The sequence below is a fragment of the Idiotropiscis lumnitzeri genome, chromosome 9, assembly GCF_059441095.1.
Source record: "Idiotropiscis lumnitzeri isolate Australia: NSW breed Sydney's pygmy pipehorse chromosome 9, RoL_Ilum_1.0, whole genome shotgun sequence".
NCBI classification, from domain to species: Eukaryota; Metazoa; Chordata; class Actinopteri; order Syngnathiformes; family Syngnathidae; genus Idiotropiscis; species Idiotropiscis lumnitzeri.
Genome location: NC_142399.1, coordinates 4,191,441 through 4,210,928, shown reverse-complemented (window position 1 = coordinate 4,210,928; position 19,488 = coordinate 4,191,441). Strand labels below are relative to the sequence as shown.

The window sequence follows — 19,488 nt, the reverse complement described above, 5'->3', positions numbered from 1 at the left end:
ATAGCTTATATTCATATTATGCAAAGAGTTCAAGGGCCATAAAAACAGATTACAGTGTGGTGTCGATGAACTTGACTGGCCTGCAGAGTCCTGACCTCAACCCAAGACATCATTTTTTGGGACGAGTTAGAGCAGAGAGCCGCATTCTTTTGCCTGGGTAAGATTAGGAACACGTGGAAATTTAACATGTGCAACACTGCCACCCAGTGGACACAAGACGTAGACAACATCAGGAGTTGAAAAATATTTATTAAATACTAAACACTTTATTGCAGTGCAATGACAATAAAACAAAGCATTCAACAGATTAACAACAACACAGTGCTCAGGTTACTTAAACTTGAAAATGCCTTTTCCTGAAATAACTCTTGGAAAACAGATAAAACGCGCAAATAAAAAAAATCAACAACATAGCCAAGAAATGTCAAACTTAAAAACATGTACAGCTGACATTAAAATATGCGGTAAACATTAAGCAAATATGATCGACTGGTCTGCTGTCCAATTACTCTTTTTTTATTGCTTCAGAACTAATGAGGAGCAAAAGTGTCATACACAGTGTTAGCATTAAAATGTGCTTAAGAATGCTCATCTACGAAAACAATTTGTACTCAACATTTGTTAAACCTATTAATAATGTGACAGAACTCTTGAAGAAAAAAAAGAGGAACAGTTATAAATAGGAAATAAATACTGTCATTTTTTACTTATGAACGTAGTGTGGCTTTGTTTGCTGTTGGATAACTTCAACGTGCTAGCGTTAACATAAAGGCTTTTTTTTTTTTTTTTTTAGCAAAGGCACCAAATTCTTTGGTTCAACAAAATACTGACCAATCACAAACACTGCTTTTCATTAACTACCTTGTCTAAAACAAATATGGTGTCATGGCCAGAAAGAGTCTTTTCGTCCAGAAAAAAAAAAGTCTGCACTCTTTTTTTTGCATAAATTCAGCAGTGTTGTGTTGACACTGCATTTAAAGAAAGAAAGAAAAAAAAAAAGTAGGCTACAGGAATCAGTATCGGGTCCCGGTAGTTTCCTTTTTTTTTTTTTTTGCTGGCTGCAAAAAAAAAAATCGAGGCAGCATAACAGGTAAGGCACAAAAATAAAGAGTTTGGTTGTTTTCTTATTTAGACTTCTGACAAAAACTGATGCTGGATCGGGAGGTGACCACCAAAAGATTGAGTCAATTTTTAAGGAAAAGCTAAGAAGTAAAAGTCTTAACGTTTCGTCCTGGTTTTTCCGCAAAGCATTCAGGCCACAATGAAAAGAAAAAAAAAATTCATTGGATGAGAACAAAGTAATTAGACAAAAATAGTCATTACTAAAAAAGATGTCCGTTTCTCAAAATATCCTGTAATTGGATGAAATAAATGTAACATTACAAGAAAATTTTATGATACAGTTGAATTATAAAAGGCTTCAATTTTGAAAATAAAATCTGAATATTATGAGAGAAAAAAAAATAAAACAGTGGCCTTAACACCTACACGGCAATTATGCCGTTATTGTTGGTGCTTGAGTCACATCATAATTATTTTTTTCTCTTTCAAATTTCCTCCTTTTATGCATGTGCCAAATTGGATTCCTGTACCTTGACTTGCTTCCTTGTCATTTTTTCATCCCTTTCTTTTCATTGTGGCCTTCTACTGGTTTGTCGTGTGTAAACTATTACTATCATTTGCTCATTGCTGTAGAAAATCGAAGCAATAGAAAACATGGAACTATGCGTCTATGAGGTTTGCTTGTATCACTTTAAGGCAAGGGCAAGTCAGCATGTGTTGCCACCATTCGGCGACGTTGCTCCCTTGTTTTGTGGCCAGTCATCCTACTGCCAGTGGATTGTGGCACATGCTTGACTTCTCATGAGTTTGGACCCGAGTGCTGGCACTGACCTCAACTTTAGTGCTCCATTTTCACCAGGATGAGTTGCATACTAGACGAGAGACGCGGCTCTGCTTAGTACTGCACGGTCCAGTTCCTTCGACGGTGCGTCCTGGTTTTCTGTAAACTAGGATGATACGTGAGTTTAAGGCAACGACGGCTTCCTGTCGCTTCCTCTGTGACCGGGAATGTGCTTGTAGCGACACTTGTCGCCGAAATGGCAACCTGTGGTTCTCCAGAAGTAACACTCGTCACCGTTCACGGGGCCTCGCCGCCGTGGTCTGAGCACAGGAGGAGGACACCAGTCAATAATTCCAAAGTAAATATACATAAAGAAAAAATAATACTTATGAGTAACCTGTGTTTTTTCGGGAAAAAAGCTTTTGCTCGGCCGAATTTTTGTCAGGAGTTGCAAGGAAATTTTGAGCGGGATAATAAACTTCACAACGAGCAGCAAATAGTGAACAATTCTTCTTCCTCAAAAAAAAAAAAAAAAAAAGAAGCCAAATGACTGCTTCGTTTGTTGTCACGCTCAGTTGAAATTTGTGATAAAACTAAACATGAAATTAAGAGAATTCCCCTTTTTGCATCAATTCACACTGTATAACATTAGCTAACTAGCTTTAAGCTAACACATAATAGAAATGTCATAACGAGGCTAACAAAACTAGCATCTTTATGCACAGCGAAAAACGACAAACTTTAACTGCAGCTTGATTACAACAGACCAGTTTAATCATTAAATCTAAAAACACAGGCCTGTATGTGTTACACTGCCCTCTTGTGGCCAAAAGGTGCAGTGTAACTTCAGGCTTGAAATCATGATGCACAAAATGTTAATTTCTTCTCTTTTTTTCCATTTAATTATGCTTGAGAGTGCCATTTTCTTTTCCTACAGAAATACATTACAAAAAAATGTGTTGGGTGTTTTTTGTTTTTTTTTGGCGGGGATGGAAAAGATTGATGGCATTTTCATTCATTTCAACAGGGAGATGATTGAGTTATGAGGCGCTTCTTACCCTGCAGCAGATGCCACCTGCTGCGTGGCACCGAGTGGAATAGGAAGGATTCGCTGAGGACGACGGTCTGGATAGCGCACCACTATACGTGTGCTTTCAATAAAATACCCCTGAGGGAGGACAAATGTGAAGGCCTTTATTTTGTGGCAGCGATGCAAAAGAGAGCTTTTTGAGTTGCATAGCACTCACGTTCAGTTTGTCCTTGGCCCGGGCGGCGTCGTTGGCATTCTTGAAATTCACAAAGGCGCAAAACCTCTCGTGCAGCACACGAATGCTCTCGATTTCGCCATACCTGCCATGGAAAGAACACAAGCAACAAGTCAAATGTTAGACTTAGAAACAACATTTTGTATTTAAAGGCACTATAAAACGTCTCCACTCTCCTGTTCAATTGCCTTGTTTTATACTTTTTTTTTTTTTTTAAAATATTAATACAAGATAAAGTTAACAACTCAATGTTGTTTCACAAGTGAGCACACCCTCTTATAATTGTATAGCTGGGTTGAGAATTACCAATCCCTTTTTAATTAACATGACAAGTGTGCACCGCCTATGTGGAATTTTCTAAAAACATCTAACCAGCACTTCAAGTCAGTCAATTAAGAGTTTGGCAAGCTTCCCACGTTGAAGTTTTACTAGATATATAAGCCACAGCTGTCTGTATTTGTACAAGCATTGCGTGCAACTGCAAACGTCACAGTTTGCATGTTATCCTCTACACCATGTGCTACACATCGAGATGTCCAGGTTGGTCCGCGACGAGTACAGTTGGTTGCACGAGCTTTTCCACGTTAATGACAATTAGACTATCATCCTCTCTTACTGTGCAATCCAGTGTGCTATCTGAATTCCTAAGTGTTAATTAGGTCTTGTTACACGTTGTCACCATAAAATAAACAAATATTTTACCGTACATTTTAAAAACATCCCTCAGGTGTTTTTCTGTCAGATCCGTCGTCACATTTCCCACCCACAGAGATGGGCAAGGGCTGACGGGGGGGAAACAGAGGGAATGTAAAACGACAAAAAGAAAATGTGTCCGCTAATAATAAAATAAGCTTTACAGTTATATTTATAAATATCACGTTACCCATGTACAGCTAAGTGATCTTGGCTTGCAGCTGCAAAATACGGAAACAAAAGCTCAATTAAAGGCGTGCACACTCAAACAAATTCTTTGCTGTCACATGAGCGCTAACAAACCTCCAGCAGCATCAAAGTACGACGCCAAAACGGCTTGCACCGTCGAGAATTTCTCCAGCAGCAACCCGCTGTCCACTTCTTCAAAACCATACTCCTGAAGAACAATAAGTAGCATTAATTAACGACAATTTCTTTTGTTTAAAAAAAAAAAAATAGAAAAATAATTTTCGAGGTCATCCACCATCAATTGCAGCACTTTGCAGTTGTAGAGTTCATTGACAGCCTCTTCACAGTCTTTATCCAGTTTTAGCACCTGCTCCATGGCCTTCTCCGCCTCACTGTACCGCTAAGACACATTCGCATGCTGCCGTCATCCAATTATTCTTAAGTGAAAAGCTCGACGTCACGTAAAGCCAGCGTGGCGCTAGTGTCCACCTGCATGCCCATGAGAGCACTGCCCTTGCGGAAGTGTCCTTTGGGCCACTCTGGAGCCAGCTGGATGGAGCGCTCGGCGTCTGCCAGGCCCTGAGAGTACTGCTCCAAGCAGTAATAGCAGTAAGAACGGTTCCCAAAGAACCTGCCGCAACATCAGTTGGAAGCACAACGGACATTTCCCACATTTTCTCAGTAATTGACAAATGAATGCGTAAAAGTAAACACTAAATAAATAAAGGGAAAATAAGACAGCACTGATGAAGGGACGCACCTGTAGTCATTTGGATCACATTTGATGGCTTCTGTAAACATGCGAGCTGCTTGCGAGTACTGCCCCTCTTGCACAAGCTTTATTCCTGTTTCTACAGTGAAGAAATATGTGACAAAGCAACTGGCTCAAGATAAGTCCACACGTACATGAATATTTATGAACCGCAAAGTCGCAGTTGCCCTGCACATATTTGTAGGTCCATGTGTGTCAACAGAATTAGGCTGTTATTTTGTGTCATTATTTACCTGCAAAAGATGTGCTTTTCTTCGTTGTGCTGTGAGTTGTCTTTGTCTGCAATGGGATCAACATAATTTAAATTCACTGCTACCAATTTCGACATCAAGATAGGCAGATCTTGTCGAATGTCATTTTTTGTCGGGGCCACATTGAGGCATTTACAAGATGATATTTATTACATTTGACAATTTGAAATTTTGGTATTGGAGTTAGCAAGCATCATGAAAGTTGATAAGCTGGATCGGCTTTCGCGGGCCACATAAAATGTGGAGAGCCTGAGCTGCTTTGAGTTTGACACCTGTGATTTATCAGATGCAAGTTTGACTTTTGTGTCTTCAATGCATTTTACAGAAAACCGAGAGTCTTCCGCTTCTGTCCGGTCAGAAAACTTCCATATGGTGTTAATTAGCATATTAAACAGTGGAATGAAGACACATGGCGTCTGCAAGAATAAATAACTTGCTGGCCTCATCACTGTTGTCGTTGAGGCTGCTGTTTTTGTATGAGTCCACTTATTGAAGCGGCCAGTTGAGTTATCTGATTCCCAAAGTAGAGTACAGTGCTGCTCTCCTTTCAAACACAAACACTCTGCTAAGTATTTCTTTTTCAAATACTGTACTCACATTGTGTTTGTGATTGATGCAGTAACGCAACGGCTCCCCTTGACTATAAGAGGCAGAGATAAGATTGTGATTTTTCTTAGTCATTTTTAAACTATTATTAACTCATTCACTACTAGCCGAGTAAAAAAAAAAATAATAATCTTTGATGTCTTTAGCCGTTAATGGCAGTAAATGAGATAATATATAAGAATATGATTTCTGTAATATTTTCAATTTATTCTTATGTAACAACATGAGGGCTGCAACTACCTAATTAATTTGTTGATTATTTGTTCTATTAATCGATGAATCTGAGTTAGAAAAATATATATTATCTTTTGGAAGGCGTAGATCAGGTGAAAAAAACCCAAGCAAACACGAATAGAAAATGCAAACTCAGCACAGCCACAGGAAGGCGGAAGCCCAAATTTAAAGCCCAGATCTCAGAACTGGAAGGCAGATATTCTAACCAATCGACCGCCACTTCGCTTGCTGACATAACTGACAACAATATTACAATCTACACTTATGATGATGATGCATGATGGTTAAGAATCCTGTGGAATTTGGTGATCCTGATGACTCAGTCTTAACTAGTTGGCTGCCTACAGACGCATAAAACTGCCTCAAATTTGGGGAGCTGAGCTACCCACACACACTATGACACAGCTCCTCCCCTGGGCTGCATTATTCCGCCTTGGTACAACTTGGGTGTTGAGATCATTTGGAGAAAGATCCCCTTAAAAAAAAAAAATCATTGATCGGTGTTTCTTTGCTCCAAAGCCTATTAAGGAAATCTAATCAAAAGCTCATCCCAAAAACACGTACACTTGCTGCAAAGTCGAATTTTTACCCATCAGACTGCACCACCCAGAAGAACAAACACACCAATGCCACACGAACATTATGAGACACGCACGGTTGATCACGCTGGATGATCACGCAAGTACCTCCTTTCTGGCCTCGTTCTCTTTGTTCTCTTTGGACTTGCGGCATGTTCCTTTAGCAGCGTTGGCAAAGAAGGCACTGCTCACGTCCCATTCTGGCTCCTGGATTCATAAAAGTGATCATATATTGATTTCAAAACTTAGGCTGTAATCAACTACAAAAAAAAAAACACTCAACGACTCGAAAATATCATTGCACACTCGTACCCATTCCTCCCGGCAAGTCGCTTTATTTTTTTAACACCATTCTTTTTAATAGAGCACAAAATGATCTTGTAAATATTAAGCCTCACACTATTTTCATTCTGCTATAGCCAACCCTTTTCCTACAATGCAACGTTGCACACACTCAAACGGTTAATTTAATACACATCTATCTGATTGTTTTATCATATTTATTTCATCTTATTTTGCTATTCTATTTTAATTTTCAAAAGTCTTGGGACTTACTGGGTTCGCCTGGAACCTCCTCGGGTATCATATATCATGCGGCAAAGTGTGTTGGTGTGACAACAAAAAAATCCTTAAAGCCTATAATTGCAATGTTGGTTGAACATGAAATGGTTCCACTTGTCAATGCCATTTTTTTCAAATAATATTCTAATGTTTTTTACAACCAATAATTTAAGGATTAAGTGTCATTTTTATGTAAGACTTTTTAACGGGCTCCCGTACAGTCCTCTGAGGCAAATACAAAGCGTATGAAAAAATAATTAAAAGGTTTTAGGCCTTTCCGGTTGCTCTGAAGTGTTTTTGAGTCGCATGTCCGGCCGATTCAAACGCTCCCACCCGCTCCTCCAACGGTTCGGGACTGGAGCAATAGGTGAACAATCCCCCACCTCGTCAGTTGATCTGGCCTTCTGACGCTCTCTGGAGGGAGTGGTGACGTTGGAGATAGCAAGCTTGTATGAGGCAGCTGGTTTTGTATCCTTTTTGTCGTCTTTTGGCAGGCGTGTCTGCACCTCGACATTATCTTCCGCTTCCGAATCGCTGTCATCCAATTCCGACTCGCCGCCTCTGTCGTCTTCATCCTACCGAGAAGGAACATGATATCATAAACCGACGTAGCACAATAAAATCACATGTCGGAAACAACGGTTACCTGATCAGCTTTGTCGCTTTGCTTCACCTGTTCTGACTTCTTACGTTTTCGACGGCGCTAGAAAGACATTTAGAAGTTGAAGCTGGGCTGCAAGAATGAATCCAATAATGTGATATCTAATACCGGAAATTCAAACACAAAGAAAGTTCAAAACAAACTATCTGCGGGGATCATTTTTTTTCCACCGACTGCAGTCACACGCACCAGTCTGTGGCGAAATAAGCCGGCGTGATGGTGGTGAGCCATTAGGAGAGTCCGTAAAAGAGAGAGTGTCCAAAGTTTGGGAACATTTCACACTTAATGAAGATGAAATGCAAAGCAATGTTCAAAAAGGAGCAAAATGCGTGCACCAACCTTTCTCTTGGCCCTGCGTCGCTCTGCTCTGCGTCCGACCTTCTCATCCTCGCTCAGGTCCTTCTTGACATTGAATGCATCATGAACACACACACACACACAGTCAGTCAGTCAGTCACAGTAGCACTGTGAAGCTTTGACTAGACAGTGTTGACAGTGCCCTGTCAACGTGACCTTGTTTATTTACCTGTGACAAAGGACCGGCAACATTTGGGTCAGGGAAAGCAGCACCGCAGTGAATCTGTTCTTCTTGCTGCTGCGGAGGCGGACCTGTTGGGGAGAACGGCTCATAATGCAAATGCAACCAGAAATTGATTATTTCAGTACGGTTTTCAACAATCTGTCCACATGAAAACACATTTGAAGCGCTTTCCACTTTCCAGGAGGCACTAAAATCGCTAAACAATCAATCACATGCTGGTTTTCCCAATCTACATCGATACAGTTTAGAGATTTGTTTCCACAAATATAACCTAAAATTCAATTGGAATATGACTAAAGACTCTTGATCACACCAATAAAATAATGGAAAAGTGCCAACACAGTTGCCTGAATGTGTGTGACACGCCCACCAAAGCAGGAATTTCCACACAAGTGGCAAGTATCAGGTTTTATCAGTCCGCTTGGGAACATCTCTGTCATCATGACGGCATCACACCATCTAGCAGGATGATGCCGTGAAATGTAGGGGGGAAAAAATGGCAATACATGCAATGCAAAGGCGTCTTCTTCAGTTTTGGTAACTGAAGATAGAATGGAAGAGTGAGCGTAAGCAAGCTACAGTATCGGTCGGACAATACTTTTTGGGAAAACAGTCGTGTTATGGAACCAAAAAGCAGGCCTGGAAAAGGAACTTCGTTATAGTTTTCTTAATCGAATTTCCCAGCAGGTTATGCTACAGTAGAAAGATAATACATCATCGCAAGCTGTGATGGAGCCTGTTGAACTGAAATGTACTGCCTGGTGAAAACGTGCATAAAAGATTACCTGGACTAGATGGCAGAAAAACATCAACTTCCTTGTTATATTAAAATTCAACGACCTCCGATGACACATGTTGGAGATTTCCAAGATGAGCTCATAGTTTTCTATCCAAATACCCAGGAAGGTTGACACATTCACAGAAAACTGTACTGTAAAACTTCAGCGCCAAGCCACAGCGGTGTTTGACATTGAAAACCTTCCTCCCAAAACATCACTGGGAAAGTCCTACAGATGATAGTGGGGGGGGGCACAAAGGATGACAAAACACACAGAGTTGTGGGAATGGGTGTGGTGTCAGGTTTCGTTTTCTTCAACAAGTTTTCTTTTAACGAAAATGTGACTCACCAAGTGGGTCAGTATAAACTTTAAAGCATTCTGCAGCACTCATAAATCTCAATGGTAATTGTTTGGTAGACTAATTTGTTTCCCTTTTCTGAGAACTTTATAATTGTCTTGACCTAAAAACACTCAAACAATTAACTATACATAATTATCCCAGCATTCCACTCTGATACTTTTGGTTTCATTTTTGTAGAATTTTAGCGGAATTTCCTGATAGCAAGCCTCTTAAGGTGGTCGTACAGCAGCAACAAAAGCGCCTGTGTCTCTCCTGGACTGAGAGTATTTGGCTGAAAGAATAGCTCGTTCCACAAGAATGCACAACACAACAAGGCTCCAACAAGAACTCAGCCTTGAGGTCCTTTAAACTATTACTACGGTGCGATTTAGCTCACATTTAAAGTATTTATAAATATTTGTATAATATTTTCTGGTTTTATCAATTTACGCTCAATCCAACAGTTTTGCTAATGCAAAAGTTGGATCAAACGTGGGTTGATTGGTTATGTCTGGAGAGAGGGGAACAAGGATGATGTAACAGAAAGATACTATTACATTAGTGGAACAGTTGGAGTTTTATTGTGTGTAAATTTATAGGCTTTTTTGTTGTTGATTTTTGTTCATGAGCATTCACAGTCTCCAGGAATTAATTCCTGGAGTGTGAGACACGCGAATGACGTGCTATAGAGGCAACTGTCGCTGTGTTACCATCTCGGACACCGTTACAATGGTCACTTGCAAGTTGAGTTCATTAAACGTAGTGTGCAAAAAGAATGAGAGCTCAACCCGAGGGACAACGGTAACATCAGTTCGAGCATCATCGAGGGCTGCTGTCGTGATCGTTTCCCCATTTCTTACTGCTGCAACACATCTGATTCAAATTATTGATTCGGATCGTTATCATGTTTGTTCTAAGTTAATCATTTGAAATCAGGTGTGTTGCAGCAGGGAGAGATGGAAAACAGGCAGGACAGTGGCCCCTTAAGACCGAAGCTGGACTTGCCTGCCATCATTGCTTGTTTTTTTTTTTGTACGTTTAGGAATATAAATATAATTGGACTGCAACCACGGTAACGAGTGTCTTAATAAATGATTAAACTTGAATTGATGCATTGGATAATTTCCTTTCGATCCCTTTATTCAAAAAACAGGACTGACGTGCAGAAAACACACATACTAATTATGATTTCGAAGAAAACGGGTAACAATGTTGATCTTTGTATTTATTTTATTTTGATTCAATACAAAGAGAATTAGTGTGCTTTCAATGAAGGTCTACCAAAGTCTGAGAACATTCATTGTTGAGAGGCTGAAATTTCAACGATTTTGACTGTTTTTTTTTTTTTAACCAAAATGATTAGTTTATACAAACAATCAGTAATTATTTTGAGAATCGTCGAATAATCGTTACACCTCCAAAATGATAACGACATTAATGATTACACAGATTATTTATATTGTTCTTTCTTATCAAATCGCATCCCTAGTGACATTATATCTAAGATAAACTTAGTTTTTTTTGGACGTGCCTGCAGGGCTCTGACAACGACATTGCTGTCATTCCAGCGTGCTTCTTCTCCTTTCACGCCCTTCATCGTTCTTGTTTCACTACGAATCCATTTACTGCATTTCCACTTGTGTGTGTCATTTTTGACACGTTCCGTGACATGAGCCGGCCTATCTAAAGAAGTGCACCAGCTCACTTTTATGGCATACACCGACTGACTCAAGGTGGTAAAAGGAAAAGGGTGTAGCTGGCATTGTCCCAACCGCAGACTCGTCTTAAAACTCACTTTTAATCTCCACATTCCGAAGACAAAACCACCACTTAAAAGTCCGTCAACTGAATAGTGTTCGTTAAAGACTTCAAATGGATTGTGCTCACTTTTGGTCGCCTTTCAAAAGTTGGGAGGTAAAGTGTTTCTTACCGCTGGCGAGCCCCAACAGGCGACATATGTCTCGGGTGATTTTCATGAGCGCAACCATCCAGCATTATCGTGTCCCGAAGTAGAATCAATTCGAAGACAGACGAGGGACGGCGTGGACACCGTACAGCCGTGGCATCGGGATTGTTGTCGGCGTTTGGGAGTGGGAGTGTGTCGCTCGAGTGGGAATCGGCCCGCGGCGGATGAATCTCCAACAGCTTCCTGACGAGCAGGAGCGGCGTCTTAAAGGCGCAGTACACCCCCACCCCCATTGCACTCCTACTCCGTGTCACATAGTTCTCATTCCAGTGCCCAATAGCAACATTCCATTTTGATGAGCTGACATTTTGGAATATAAATGACGAAAATTATAATAATTCCCACCAGATCCTGCAGACGGTGACATTTCTTCTGTCTTTGCAAATGAATGAATGTTTCCTCGTGATCAGGGACGAGTATAGGTTCAGAGCTTTAGAGGTGCTCTCTCAGTCTTTTTTGCCTCTCATCCTTGCTTTTTTTTTGGAAAGTGTTGCAGCTTAACATTAAACGTTATCAGTCTGAACATTCAATACCGTGTTTTTGAAGTGTATTCAATTAAATATAGGTTAAACATGATTTGTAAATCCTTGTATTCATCTTTAACTAATTGGGTCAAATTATTTACCTATATACTATATGCAAAATGGGGGGAAATTGGGGTAAGACAAATTGTTGAAATATAGATAAAAAATCCATGCAAATGGGAATCTGTGAGCATCGAACAGACGGCTGAAATTCAAATTTAAAGGAACGTAAAGCTTGCCAGATGGCTCGCAACTCGTGACACGAAGCATCCCAAATATTACAACAACCACACCAGCTGTTCCTTTTTGTTGCAGTCATGCACATGCAAGATTGTGTACAATTAGTATAGAGTATGCCGGAAAGCGGCCTTCCAGGACTAGCGTTGTTTTTTTTTTTCTTAATTTCTCAAGATCGCAAAATGACAAAATAATCCTGTGGTACTCAAATTTAGCATATGGAACAGCAAAGGCTTAGTTTTATATCACACAATGTATCATTTCGAGTTTTGGTACAGATCATTTATGAGTGACATTGGCATCGTTCTGCGCGTCAGCAGCAAGACAGAAAAATCACATTGCAGATATGGTTCCACTGAGATTTGAACTCAGATCACTGGATTCAAAGTCCATAGTGATAACCATTACACCATGGAAACCTCAGAAATACAGAGTGTGGGCGTTACTCTTCCTAACACTTTTATTTATTTATTTATTTTTGTAAACAGGTTTGACACACAACCAGCTAAATGGGAGGAAATTACCTAGTGGTAAATCAAGATCGAGCACTATGAAATCTGCCCGGCAACAAGTGCTCAGAAAAGCTTATAATGTGACCAGAAAAACAATCCTGATATGTAACCTATGTAAATATTTGCTGCCCCCATGTTTTAAATATAATAACAATTCAATTCAGCTTTATTTACTCGATTTCACATTAAAAACTAAAACATACACAACAGGTGTGGATGTTTTGGCAATGATGAGAAATTATGTTGGTGTCAGTTTTTGCTTTACAGTATCAAGAATGCATTACATATATACAGTAAATTCATACATTTTAAAAATATATGTTTGTGTGTGTTACTTCATTTTTTTTCCCAAAAGTGAGCCTTCAGAATTAATACTCAATTAAAATGATTATTCAAGAAGTTTGGAGATTAAAAAAAATGCTATGCAGTTGCATGCAATTATAATGGCACCCAATTATATGTAGATTTTCGCCATTAGCGGGACGTCCCTGTCAGCCGTGCAACAGATTTGTAAATGATTTAACTTTGTATGCCATAGAGCGCACGGCATAGCATCGGATCGGATAGGAGTGTCAAGAGTTTATACTGCACATTATGCAAGTTTGTCAATGGCGTTTCAGGTCAGCCATCGCGGTCAGTGCGGCGTTCCAGCCAGGAGATCCCATCACACCTCCACCTTAAAAAAAATGAGAAAAAAAAAGCAAAGACTTGAGTTTGTATTTTTGGAACATGACAGCAATTACTGGTGTGTTCTAAGCAAACCTGGATGACCGCCACTGCCACAAAGATAAAAGCCTTTAATTGGTGTGCGGTAGTCTGAGAGTGACGGCAATGGCCGCGCTAGGTAGAGTTGGTCCAGTGACATTGATCCATGAAAGATATTCTGTCAAGCGGATTTGAGATTTCATTCGCTTAGCCTTGTGAGCGCAGCAAATGAGCAAAATATGCGGACTCGAAGCAAACACTCGTCGCTTACATTACGACAGAGTCGAATGACATTTAACGACATGGGCGTGTTTGAACAGTTGTTAGTTGTCAAACAAATCACAAGTTTTTTACCCCTCCAGTGAGCCCAAAAATACGCTCCAGGTCAGGCGGGGTTAGGATGTCCCTGCCCACCACCGACTGTTTAAATCCAGGGGCATATTTCTCCACCCAGTCAAATACTGAATGAAACAAACACAGATGCATTTTAACAAGTTAAAAGGTTAACCAAAAACAGGTTGTCGACAACAGTAATAAGTAGGTAGAGCATGTAGGCCAAAATTACAATAGTTAATGTGGCAAATTAAATTACAACCGCTAATCCTCTAGTAAATCTGTCACATGCAAACATCAAAGTTCTTAGAAACAAATTAACATTTGACTCCCCTTCTCAAAACGGATTAAACTAATTAGTGATTGCGATAATTTCACCAAACTTGATGTCAGTTAGCGCACACAATTTGAGGACATCGACAGATCCGACTTTGAATTGCCTGAAGAATGTTTTGCCGATACTTCTCACCATTATCTGCAAAGGCCTCTCTGTCCTGTTCAGTCCACTCTCTGCCCTCGATGTGGAAGGGGGTGAACTGTGTGAACATTGACACCACATGACAGCCAGAGGGCGCTAATGTGGGGTCCAACACAGACGGGATGGTCATCTCGATCATCGGCCTGAAGGGCAAAACACGAGACAAACTGATTCGATTGCTTGGCAGCGCCTGCAAAGCAGTCAAATTGAGATGTGTCATTTCATAGTGCTGGTGAAATAAAGAAACGTTTTGCCTTGTTGAGGGACGTCCATTCATGGCCTCCATGTAGGCCCCCTCCAGTATGTCCACACTCTCACAGTTGATGTGAATGGAGCACTGATGGTGAGGTCCTGGTTTATTGTCTGGTGTGGGAGCGGCGAGAAAGTTCGGCAGCTTGTCCACTGCCACTATTAATAATGTTGAAAAAAACGAGTTGATTACTGCATGTACAGAACTATTTTGTACTGTGAATACACACAAAGATACATAAACAGATGGTTAAAACAGTGCCGTTTAACACGGCAACAATTTTGCTAATTAAAAAAGAACAGACCCAAGAGAAAAAAAAAAAGATTTATTTAGCGTATTTTCTGAACTATAGAGCGCCCCTACCGGTGAAAGAAAAATCCACAGAAAAGCCGCACTGTTGTATTAGCCGCACGTTTCAAAATCTAGGGGAAAAGTAGCATCCTATAGTCCAGAAAATGCGGTAAATTGATTTAATATTTGAATCATACAATCACAGGTACTAACACACTTGACAGACGGAACTTGACTGACTTCATTTGCATCAGTAGTTATCCGCCACAGTTACGAGTTAGTTATTTTTACTAGGCCTAATCCTGTTAGCTCACAAGCTAGCTAGTGGCTAGCGCTTCTTGTCGTGGCTTGGAAAATATACTTGGTGTTTTTTTTCTTAATCATTCAAATTTGTCAGGATTAACAACACTGCTTTCTGTCTGTCAAATCTACAAGACATATTAATTGCAGAATATAAGGATATTAATAATAATGCATGCTGTATTTTTTTTCAAGTGGATTTGGCAGTTATGGTATAAAAGGCCCAAATATTTACCATTTATCTTGGTGACAGGTGAGGTATAATCGATCTGATCGACAGCTTTCAAAAACTCTGAAGAAAGGGCGCCCTTGAAAAAAAAAACTGGAAATTGGAACAAAAATCTTGTGCAGACGTCAATATGACTGTTTTTATTTTTTTTCATTATTATTTTTACCTGTGGAGTGAGTTTCTGGAAAGTGACATAAGGGGTAGCGTTTGAAAGTACAATTCTACTACGAATCTCGGTGCCATCCTTCAGCACAACGCCCCTGGCAGCACCATCCGCGTCAACAGCTACATGTTCTACATCCTGCAAGTCACACATTGAATATAAGCAAAGATCACAATTGGAGAAAACAATTAAGCAGTTGTAACACATTTCCATAAGAGACAAATGCCTCTCTATGATTACACGTTACCTTGTCTGTGAAAATGTCGGCGCCGAAAGATCGGGCGGCGTTGGCTAACGCCGCTGACACGCCTCCCATGCCGCCTTCAACGTAACCCCAGGCACCTTTCTCCTTCTCCAACTCTCCCATCACGTGATGCAAGAGCACATACCTGCACATGTGAAATTCCTTTTCAGAATGGCTTGAATGGATCATACACGGGCAAAAAGGAAACCAAAACAAGTACAATATGGCCATCTTGCCATTCTACCACATAAATTATTTTCACTTTCAATACAGTGGGACATTGATTTTGCCTAATAAAAATAAAATAAATAATCCTATAGGAAATACCCGGAAACAATTATTTTATTTTAATTATTATTTTGTTCTGTTGCCACATTCCGAACTAGTGATGGGAAAATGAAGCTTCAAATTTGTTTCATGAACCAATTGTTGTATTTTCCAGTCCTGTAGATGGCACTGTTGGTTTAAAGAAAGGGTTTAAAAAAGTCAAGTGCTTTCATCCCAATGATGAACAAAGAGTGCCATCTACAGGAGTCCAGAAATACTACAACTGGTTCATGAAGCAGATTTGAAGCTTCATTTACCCATCACAATTACTGACCGTGCATCCATTTTCATAGCGTCAACTTTTGGGGTGTTTACATTTCCTTAACATGTTGTCTCACCCACTGCCAGGATTGCTGGGACTGGTCATGGCTCCGATCACACCGTCCGTAGCCAGGGTTGCTTTCAGTGGCTCCGACTCGAACCACCGGTTAAGGATCTAACGTGAGAAAACATGAGCTGCGTTATGACGGCGCCAACAGACAGCTAAATAAATAAGGACAAACCTTCATGATTGGCGCAGTTATGATTTCGTAAAACTCTGGAATGTTTCGGCCTAATTTCCACCCTGCAATAATTTTAAATAAAAACACAAAGAGACACGTTGGCAATGGTGATGTGACATCCATATTGAAAAGAATTTCCAAGGCGCGTTACACACCGCATTGGACAACTGGCTTCAGTGTTTTAACAGCAGCCAGCCTCCTCTTCAATGAGCCAATCGTGACACTCGGGATGTCTACAGGAGGTGCATCCAGGAGGGGGTGGATGGCACCTGCTAGCTTCTCAAGGTGCAAAACAAATTCTGAAAAAGCCTGGTTGCACACACATTTCAAGCTGGTTCATAAGCAGTGGAGTATGTAATTAAAAACAAGCATGCACTCCTCATAATGCCTGACTCACCTTCGCATCTTTCTGGGAAAATTTGCCAATCTCCTTCTGGTTCTCGGCGAGATCCGAACCTAGGGTGAGTGACCTTGGCGGGCCGCCCCTTAGCCCCTCCTCCAACAAGGGGGTGAACGCATGGGGATCCCTCATATACACTTTCAGCCCATGTTTCTGAGAATACAAAATAAACCAGGTGGTTGATAAAAATATCATGCGACCTTTTAAGATTGCATTGTTTACCTTTAGCTCCAAGTCTGCATAAATGTGCGGCCGTAATAAGCTGAGCACATAGGAGCACCTGGAGAAGTGGAAACCTGCATGCACAAAAAGTGCGATTATAGCAGTGCTCGACAATTATTTTCTGTTATGGTACTTTGTGATTGTGTCTTTGCCACTGACTCCAAACTTCCCTTTCAACTTTTTAGTCCTCAACTTCGAATATTTGCATACCTAGCATGTTCTCCCAATCTCAGTCTCCCAACAAACAAATATCAATCATGTGACAGAAAACTATATTCCTTAATCCCAATTGCAGAGTGGTAAACCAGAGATCTGAATTTATGTGGAACGACATGTTTCCATGTAAATTTATAAAATCTAATATGCAGTTGAGGACCCTCTGTATAGATGATGGGGGGGGGGGTCTTACCAGGAAATATTTCCTCTGTCACCGCTGCACCTCCCAGTACGTGTCTACGTTCCAGCACTGCTGTCTGTAAACCTCCCTTTTGAAGGTATGCAGCCTAGTGTACAAACACGCGCACACACACGCACACGCACACACACACGCGCACAAAACTGTACCTTTGACCCAGAATCACAAGGGCCACTATAGTGTCTCAGTGAAAATGTCAAGACTCACCGCCACCAATCCATTGTGTCCTGTAGTGACATTGAGGGGGGTAAAAAAAGGAAGGAAGAAAAGCATTCTGAACAGAAATAAAATTTGCAGAGAATCATTCACTAGTGTATAGAAAAAAATTGCACGTTGTTTTGAAATCTATTTAAATTCAGAGTCAAGTTAATGTGCTCCAAACTGGTCAAGTTGCATTTTAACTTTGCAAAGCATTTACACAAAGTGGAACATTAACCAGAGAAGACAAATGTTTTTTTTAATGACAAGTCGTGCATTGAATTTGCCGTCGAGTTGGATTAAATTTTGCAAAGCCCAACTACTTTTTTTGTTATTGAAAAACAAAATTGGTCATGCAAACCTCACCTCCACCGATGATCAGTGCGTCATAGTGTGATTTGAAACCGCCGGTGTGTGTCGAGGCTTTGCATCTGGCCACAGAGACCACGACGGTCGCGACTCTCCGTGCACGACGAGTCCACATTGCAGCAGCAGCCATTGCGAGTAAAATCCCTCATCCCTCCCCCAGGTTCGCCCCTGAAAAAAAAAAGAAAACAGGTCGTCCACACAATGGACACGTTCAAGTTTGAAATGTCACATTTCTACTAAACATACAAGTGACGCATCATTCATTTCATTTTATCCACTAGACTAAACCATCACGCATGAATCAATATTGAATGTTAATATAAAATATCCATTTTAAAAACAGTTTGACTTCTTTTTTAACTTTGTGTTGCGGGTAGTTATCCATTTTGACCACACGAGGGCGCAGTTGTTCCTTACACGGAGTCAAAATCGGCCACATCACCAGAAAAAGTTATGAAAATATGAGACCACTTCACGTGATACGATTTTTGGAATATGCTCTACCAGGGATCGTGGGAGAGTAAGACTCCATCAGAGAACATAAATAACGGGAGCAGCTCCCGCACCCTTTATATACATATTGTATAATAATTGTAACACACATTAACAGCTGATGGCTTTCATCCCTGGTTATGGTCTGCCAGGTCCCCACTGCAACTGCAAATTTCGCTTTAGTTTGCTCTTCAGCATGTAATATGCATGTTAAATTGGATTCAGGTCAGGTGAGTGACTTGACCATTGCACTTCTTTGCCTTAAAAAAAAAAAATGTTTTTTGCAGTCTGCTTCTAGTCATTGTTCATCAGCATATGAATGTATATTGCCCGTAACACTTCAGAACTCATCCTATTGCTTTTGTCAGCGGTCACATCATCATATCGCACATGATGTATTATCACAAAGGGGAAGTGGGAAGTATCAACGCTATTATTTGGGAGTATAGTAAATCATGTTGTAATATACTGTACTTGCTCGTACTGAATGACAGGTTTTGTATTCCTGACTTGCGCTGCACGTTACCTATCGTGTACTTGACCTGGTTAATTGTCATGACAGTGTTGAGATGAGCTCTTCAGACATTCAAGCTGCAGAAGATATTGGCCTGCTTAAAAAGCCATAGATCATTATCATCATCATTCCATGGGGAGAAGATTACGAGGGAGAGAGGAAGGAATAGTTTTTCTTGGGACAGAAATATCAATAAATAAAACAGCACATAACCATGTAATCTTTTCCTCATAATGGGGAATTCTGGATTGTATTTTGCTTACATGGTGTAAAATAATTCTCCCTGGTTGCATAGACGGTGCAATTTGTTGGCTGAGGGAGTAAAATGAGGTGTTGGGGCGTTCTAGGATTTCCCTCCTGAGACGCCACCCTTGTGCATTGGTGTATTCGAGCAGGCAAGAGAAATGATCCTGACAGGGTGAACGTTTCACTTTTCCTTTAAGGAACGTCTGCGGACGACGCTCAATCGTCCTTAACGAGATTATAAGCAGGAGATTTTGTGC

The 19,488-nt window shown here is 40.5% G+C and overlaps 2 protein-coding genes and 1 non-coding gene across 3 annotated transcripts; all 3 read right to left on the bottom strand.

Moving 5' to 3' along the window:
• Positions 1-1,279: 1,279 nt before the first annotated feature.
• Positions 1,280-11,551, bottom strand: LOC148329926 (uncharacterized). Its single transcript, XM_088305471.1, has 16 exons — positions 11,244-11,551; positions 8,180-8,262; positions 7,993-8,055; positions 7,639-7,695; positions 7,376-7,567; positions 6,540-6,638; positions 4,996-5,041; positions 4,751-4,841; positions 4,480-4,621; positions 4,286-4,390; positions 4,105-4,198; positions 3,992-4,022; positions 3,816-3,890; positions 3,091-3,193; positions 2,902-3,011; positions 1,280-2,163 (listed from the first exon to the last, which is right to left on the bottom strand). The coding sequence occupies exons 1-16, from the start codon at positions 11,299-11,301 to the stop codon at positions 2,028-2,030; spliced, it is 1,485 nt and encodes a 494-aa protein (XP_088161597.1). The 5' UTR covers positions 11,302-11,551; the 3' UTR covers positions 1,280-2,027.
• Positions 11,552-12,387: 836 nt separating this feature from the next.
• On the bottom strand, positions 12,388-12,460 carry trnaq-uug (transfer RNA glutamine (anticodon UUG)). The gene has a single exon. It is a non-coding gene; the product is annotated as a tRNA-Gln (tRNA).
• A 26-nt stretch (positions 12,461-12,486) lies between these two features.
• Positions 12,487-19,130, bottom strand: pyroxd2 (pyridine nucleotide-disulphide oxidoreductase domain 2). Its single transcript, XM_088304936.1, has 17 exons — positions 18,998-19,130; positions 17,977-18,147; positions 17,620-17,639; positions 17,407-17,500; positions 16,998-17,071; positions 16,773-16,928; positions 16,531-16,684; positions 16,376-16,437; positions 16,211-16,308; positions 15,549-15,690; positions 15,305-15,439; positions 15,145-15,217; positions 14,323-14,476; positions 14,060-14,211; positions 13,612-13,718; positions 13,315-13,435; positions 12,487-13,228 (listed from the first exon to the last, which is right to left on the bottom strand). Exons 2-17 carry the CDS (start codon positions 18,107-18,109, stop codon positions 13,158-13,160), a joined length of 1,746 nt encoding a protein of 581 aa, XP_088161062.1. The 5' UTR covers positions 18,110-18,147; positions 18,998-19,130; the 3' UTR covers positions 12,487-13,157.
• Between the last annotated feature and the right edge of the window lie 358 nt (positions 19,131-19,488).